We start from the raw sequence: 6,758 nt of genomic DNA, 5'->3' as shown, positions 1-6,758 counted from the left end.
CATTTTCCTTGGGTATCGATACCTTTGCATTACTAAACCTAGAAAACACACTAGTATCGATACCATTCTGTGGGCAGCATGCCCTTTGGAAATTTTTGGATTTCCAAACGCGAGGGCCCGAAGTCGAGGGAGCGCGAGTGCGGACAGCAAACGCTCGTGAAATACAGAATCGCCACTCGGATTTTGAATGTTCGACACCCAAGGATTCGTATTTCAAAGCACCTGCCGCGCTATTTGATTTGAAAAAGTTAAGGAACCAGTCCGTCATAACCATATCTGGGTTCGGGATCCAGGTTACGAGAGGGGAAGGGTTTTTATGGCACCCCTCTTCGCCCAATCCGGAGATTGGTCTCTACTTAGGCATTTTGTGAAAATATTTGCGATTCTTCTTTTATTTAACCAATTTTTAGCCAATTAGGGCAGGGAAACAGTTAATCGGGGATTAAAACTGTAACACCTTGCAGGATATGATCAAAAAAATAGCATGGATAGATGACGTCTTTGGAAAATAAACGAGATAAAATCCAATACTGCGACCGGATATCAAAATAGTGCGTTGATATGAATTTGGTGCGGGCAGTAGCCAACTTGCATGCATGGTTCTGCCAGCATGCAAGTCAACAGTCGCGCAGCAAACTCATACCATCGCGCGATGGTCATATCCTTCCAACAGGTTCAGTTTTGTCTCCTTCTAGGCTCTGGAAGGACCAGTGCACACCCAGGGGGCAAACCAAGCAGTTTATATATACTGAAAATAAATAATTATTACAAACAGGGAAAACTGGAATAAAATACAACCCCTAAACAGTGGGGGTACCAAAACAGAGGCCATGGACCAAGTTGCCTATGCAAGGGCAATTGTTGGAAACAGGCTGACCATCGCGCGATGCATTCAGTCCATCGCGCGAGTGTCATGACTGGACTTCCAGGAATTGCTTTGCATGCCTGGGCTATGAGATATGTTTAGAAGCAACCCAGGGGCATTCCCAAGTGAACAAACAAATAAGCTAAGTTAAGCTACAAATTTTATCATGCAAGGCAATGGATTAATTCAAATCATGCTTCAAGGTGATTTATTACACTATGGAAAACATAAAATTAACTAGCATCATATCCCCGCGAGGAGCATCGCGCGATGACCAGAATAGTCGCGCGTTGGTGTGGCTCCATCGCGAGCAGGAGTGCCAGCCGACGGTTGTTGTAACCTTGTTGACTTTGGGACCAGGACTGGTATTGATTACCAACCTTGATCCTGCCAGCCCCCCTCAGGGACCAAAACAGTAAACAGGCAGTAAAGCTATACCTTTGCTTGAGTGATATGGAAATAGCTTGAAGAAGGTGGTAAAGCTTGTGAAATAAGTGTATGAAAATGGGTCGAGTGAGGAAATATCAAGAGTATTAGGGTTTATGTAGCCTTTCTTACTTGATTTCTTGTAACCTTTATCTTGGAAGACCAATGGGGTATATATAGGGCAAGAGGAGGTGTATGGTGGGTGGAGGACTTGGCCTAACAACCAGCCAACAAGGCTGGCTAGCTTCCCTTGGTGGAGAAAGAGGCCAACAAGGTGATGGGAGTGGTTGTGAGGGTGGTGCTACCCATGCACCTGCAAAACGCTGTTCAGTCGACGAAAACGGGTTCTACAGATCAGTAGCCCCCTGATCATCACAAAATCCAGCTGGAAAAAGGTGAAAGTGACAGGTGTTGACCATCGCGCGACACAGTGACTCCATCGCGCGATGGTTGAACCAGCCCCCGCGATGGTCAACAGTCAAGACTTTGACTTTGACCAACACCTGGTAGGCAAAGCATCGCACGGGAGATTCAATTAATCACGCTATGATCAAAACCTGAGGTCAGGATTTTGACTTTAGGGTTTTGGGTTTAGGATAGGTTCCACTCACTCCAAGTTCAAACCATTTCACTCTCAATACTGTTTTTGATCTGATTCATCATCGGGGAAATAAGAAATCGAAAAACAAAGTAAAACAATTGGGAAACCGGATTGGGGTGTCTACAGTAGTCCCTCTTTGATGGCACGTGGAGCACCATTGACTTGTACAGGTAACGTCAAAGATTTCTAAACACCCATCCAATTTACCCAAAAGTCAATAAAACGGAAAATGCAAACAAGTATATACAAATACCGTGCACCAATGGATCAAAGAGCGGATCAATCATTGAATAAACTCTCCTGGGGAATAAATAAAATGGACGGATTAGATCGTCATTGAGTTGAAGATGGATGGATAGATCGTCACAGATTGAAATCGGATGGATGGATCTTCGCTGATTTGAAAGTTGGACGGATAGATCGTCGCTGATTTGATAGTTGGATGGATAGATTGTCATTGATTGAAAATCGGACGGATGGATCATTGTTGATTTGAAATTGGACAGATAGATTGTCATTGATTGAAAATCGGAAGGATGGATCGTCGTTGATTGAAAATCGGACTGATGGATCGTTGCTAATTTGATAGTTGGACGGATAGATCGTCATTGATTGAAAATTGGATAGATGGATCATCGCTGATTTGATAGTTGGACGGATAGATCGTCATTGATTGAAAATCGGACGGATGGATCGTCGTTGATTTGAAATTGGACAGATCGATTGTCATTGATTGAAAATTGGATGGATGGATAGTCGATGATTGAAAATCGGACGGATGGATCGTCGCTGATTTAATAGTTGGATGGATAGATCGTCTCTGATTTGATAGTTGGACGGATGGATCGTCGTTGATTTGAAATTGGACGGATAAATCGTCATTGATTTGAAATTGGAGTGTGCGCGGGCAAACCACTGCTGGGGATACAAAAGTGCTCCGGATATGAAGATCTTTAAATTCATGGCGACCATCAAAATTGTAGCGGTGCCATAATGAGAAATCATGGGCCTTCGTATGAAAGACGAACAAGATCGAGCCTGTCCAGAAGCTGGATTGGGCCTGGAGGCCCAATTGGACCATCGCGCGACAGAGCCACTCCATTGCGCGAGGGAATCCTGTTAGGGCTTAGGTTCGGAAAAAGTCCAGACCTGGTCCACACCTATTTTCTTCCATACAATCGACGGGGATGTTTTGAAACCGCTCACAGTTGTTTCAAACTCTCTCTAACTCTCTTCTCTCTCAAAACCCTCCTCCCAAAAACCTTGATCTTGTTCCACAATCAAGAAAACCACTCATAGTAGGGCACCCATGGTAGACCACGATGACAATGGTGACAGTGGGGCTGTAGTTGATCGCCCGGAAGACGAGGGAGGGCCAATGGAGATTGAAATAGGGGGTCAGCAGCCGATGGAGGCTGTCGCAGGCACTGGCGCAGTGGTAACAGGCGGCGGCAATGGCGATCAAGGCCATGAGCAGGAGGTAGGTGGCGGCGACGAGCATCGCGCGACAGAAGAGCCTGGGGCCGTGAGGCCTGTTGTTGAGCTACTAGACCCGAGCATGGCCGGGGGCGGCTCGATGGTGATAGGTGGCAGTTCTAGAGGCGCCGGCAATAATGGTGCTGGTGGTGATGATGTTGGACTGCACGGGTTTCCGTTAAGGGACTTGGCAAGAGGCAAGGGTGTAGCGGCCGAGGAGGAGGAGACCACGGGGGTCCCTTTTGTGTACAGAGAGGAGGATGTACTCTTCCGGCCGGCGGCGACATCGTCGAGCCATAGACCGATCACAAAACAAGATGTCGCAGAGCTCCTGAGCGATGAGCAACTAGCCCGACTTTTGGAGGATAACCCTGCAATAAGGGCTACTGTTTTGGAGGCCCGAGAGAAGCGAGAGAGGGAGATAATAGCTTCGGAGGCCGCGGCGAGGGCCGAGAGGGAGAGAGCCGGGGAGGAGGAGGCTCTGAGGGACATGGAGACCGAGGAGAGGGCCGGATCTAGGGTGTACGGGCCCAGAGTGACAGCAGTGACAGAGGCAGAGAGTTTGACTCGGATCCCTTTTACAGCAAAGGGGTACATGCCACCCATACCACACTTGTTTGTGTCGTCGGGCTTTGCAACATATAGGCCACGGCGAACAAAGTATGACTTTGAGCTCGTCCTGAGAGATCCCGAGACTCATATTTTGAGCAGTTGGACAGAGGTAAATTTCCAAAATCCCCCTTTGTAGTTTCAAATTTGAATTTGCCTGCTTGTACTTGAATGTCGAAACACACGTAGTAATCCTTAAAAGAAAAGACCGAATTGCGATACCATGATCTTCATATCGAATGCCATGCATGCAACACAATAACTTCAACCAACCATCTGTTACCAGGCTGCATTGATTACCTAGAACTTAAGAATGAAAACCTTGCATGCTAACATGCCCTCTTGTTGCTTGTTTTTGTGTCTAACACAGGAGAGAGCGAGGTAGAGGGATATCCCTGGTTTCAGAGGCGCGTGTAGCTCTTTGGCATTATGCCAAGGTTTGCCCGCCAGGGTGAGGTAGTTAATGGATGAAGCGGGCTTCAGAGAGTTCATCCAAACGCTCACTCCGGTCAGAAATGACCATGCCGTTCTAGTGGCACTTGCAGATAGGTGGAGGGACACTACCAACAACTTTCACCTACCGCCCGGGGAGATGACAGTGACACCTGCTGACTTTGCAACGATTATCGGCTTGAGAATTGGGGGTGAGCCTATCCCGTTTGATTCGGGTATTCACGAAGACCCAGTGGCTTTGGAATGGTTCTTGGGAGAAGCGCCCAAGATCGAGGAAGGGATGGCGAGGTACGGGCAGTTCACCAAATACCTCAAGAAAAAGGTGACAACTGAATAGGAAGCGGAGCAGATGGCCCGAGCATACCTACTGTACCTCTTTGGCGCGTCCTTTTATCCGAATAGGCGTAGTAAGGTCCATTTGTCATACTTGCCTGCACTGAGGGACTTGAGGACAGCTTCGCGCTTTGATTGGGGTGGAGCGGCATTGGGCGCGGCCTATGGTTTCTTGGGCGACTCGTCGAGGATGGAGATGAGTACTGCTGGGTATTGGAGGATCTAGGCGGTATGATTTCAATAGAGTAAAGCACAATTTCAGATTACACTTATATCCATTCGATTGTATAGCCTTCTTGATTGCATTATTGTATGCACTGATGATTTTCTTTGTTTGCGAACCAAGCAGCTCTGGGCCTATGAGGTTTTGAACACGTGCCGCCTAGCATCCAAGAGCTTGGACTTGGGAATTCTCCCGCGTGCTCACATTTGGAGCAAGAAGAACATGGGGGAGAAGAAAGTGAGGGGTGATCTGAATGGCTTTCGGATATACTTAAACGAGCTCCGCCCCTCACAGGTATAATCACGAAACTTGACTGAACAAAGTACACATCCCTTTGTATTGCTTTAATGCTGTCGCTAATCAATACTTGCATTGTTCCCCTATCTTGTGTGCAGATCGAGTGGGATCCTTGGAGAGTGGCAAGGCCAGAGCCCGAGTACCTGGCTAGGAGCAGGGTTGTAATGGCTAGCAGAGTGTTGCTGGAGTCAGCCTTTGGCTGGCAGTGGTACTTGGGAGACCGGGTGACACATCAGTCGCTCGGCTTTACTGAGTTCCAGGCGCCGGGGCCTCTTCCACCACGGGCCTCACACAGGGGAGTACACACTGGCTGAGCTGGAGACGTTTACGCAGCCTGACACCAACCTGACACGCCACTTACGTCCTGACATGGACTATGCAACATACTAGAGGGAGCGTTTGGCAGGGCCGCTGAGAGTCCAGGAGTTCAAAGAGGTCCGGAGTCAGGCTCATGGAGCCGCTGAGGAAAGGAGGGCTGCAGGAGAGAGACAAAGTGGTGGTGAGGGCCGCGTGAGACAAGGCTTGAGCGGACCAATGAGAGGTGGGCCACCATAGTTGCCGTGGAAGATAGCAGTGGTAGACTCCCAAGGCAATCCAGCTGAGCTACACCTAGCCCCTACTAGAGTTGAGCCTCCACCGATTATTGTTCCAGTAAGACATTGTAGTTTCCTTTCATTGCATTTCACTAGAATTGAATTAACGCTGAATTGCCTTGATAACTCCCAAATCAATATTGCAGGTACCAATTGAGTGGGCGAACGAAGTTGTTCGTCGCATGCTTGCCTTGGATAATGCAGTAAGAAGAGCGGCAAGTGGTTTGCCATTGGACTTGCGCTATCCAGCGCCAACTTCACCATCGGCGGCTCAGAGATCTTAGGTATACCCTTCAGAAAATGATACATTCCTGTTTTTGATACTTGATGTATGCATCCCTGCTTGACACATATTATGCTTTGATAGCCATTGATTTGAAATTGATCATACCTGCTTTTAAACATACAATATGCACAATGTATACTAATGCACAAAAATTACCATGCAGGCACAAAGACAGGTGGCTCCTAGGAGGAAAAGCGCTAGAGACCCTCCGCAGAAGAAGTTGGCAGCGAGGACTCCTACTCCTCCAGTCACTACTAGGCGATAGACGAGAGGCTCACAGCCGACCGCCACGAGTGAGGAGGCAGCCCGAGAGGCTGTGGCACTCACAGAGGAGCGGTACCAAATCAAGATGCGCCAGAAGCCCTCACAAGATGAGCCGGTCCGCAAGAAGCGACTAATCCTGCATGAGGTCTCTAAGGAGGAGGACGAAGAGGAGGAAAAAGAAGAAGAAGAGGAAGAGAGAGAAGAGGGGTCGTCCGATGGCAGCGGCTCTGATGACATCGCAGACGATCCCGGATACAAGCAAGATCCAAGAGAGATAGACGACGACGACAGCGACGGAGATTGGCTCAGAGAGGATTGAGGGCTACTACGAA

At 48.3% G+C, this 6,758-nt stretch overlaps 1 protein-coding gene across 1 annotated transcript; it reads left to right on the top strand.

Moving 5' to 3' along the window:
• The first annotated feature begins 4,440 nt into the window (after positions 1 to 4,440).
• On the top strand, positions 4,441 to 6,427 carry LOC131329999 (protein MAINTENANCE OF MERISTEMS-like). Its single transcript, XM_058363455.1, has 7 exons — positions 4,441 to 4,718; positions 4,833 to 4,973; positions 5,055 to 5,280; positions 5,382 to 5,582; positions 5,674 to 5,793; positions 6,023 to 6,079; positions 6,326 to 6,427. Exons 1-7 carry the CDS (start codon positions 4,441 to 4,443, stop codon positions 6,425 to 6,427), a joined length of 1,125 nt encoding a protein of 374 aa, XP_058219438.1.
• Positions 6,428 to 6,758: the final 331 nt, after the last annotated feature.

This window comes from Rhododendron vialii, chromosome 1a (genome assembly GCF_030253575.1).
Source record: "Rhododendron vialii isolate Sample 1 chromosome 1a, ASM3025357v1".
Classification (NCBI taxonomy): domain Eukaryota; kingdom Viridiplantae; phylum Streptophyta; class Magnoliopsida; order Ericales; family Ericaceae; genus Rhododendron; species Rhododendron vialii.
Note: the sequence above shows the minus strand (reverse complement) of the source record. Positions and strands in the feature narration are given on the sequence as shown.

What these genes read in the sequence shown, in the direction of transcription:
- LOC131329999 (XM_058363455.1), top strand. Translation starts at nt 4,441, where the DNA reads ATGGATGAAGCGGGCTTCAGAGAGTTCATCCAAACGCTCACTCCGGTC. An exon ending in ATCGAGGAAGGGATGGCGAG is followed by an intron (nt 4,719 to 4,832) that starts GTACGGGCAGTT and finishes TTATCCGAATAG; the next exon opens with GCGTAGTAAGGTCCATTTGT. An exon ending in TGCTTGCCTTGGATAATGCA is followed by an intron (nt 6,080 to 6,325) that starts GTAAGAAGAGCG and finishes ATTACCATGCAG; the next exon opens with GCACAAAGACAGGTGGCTCC.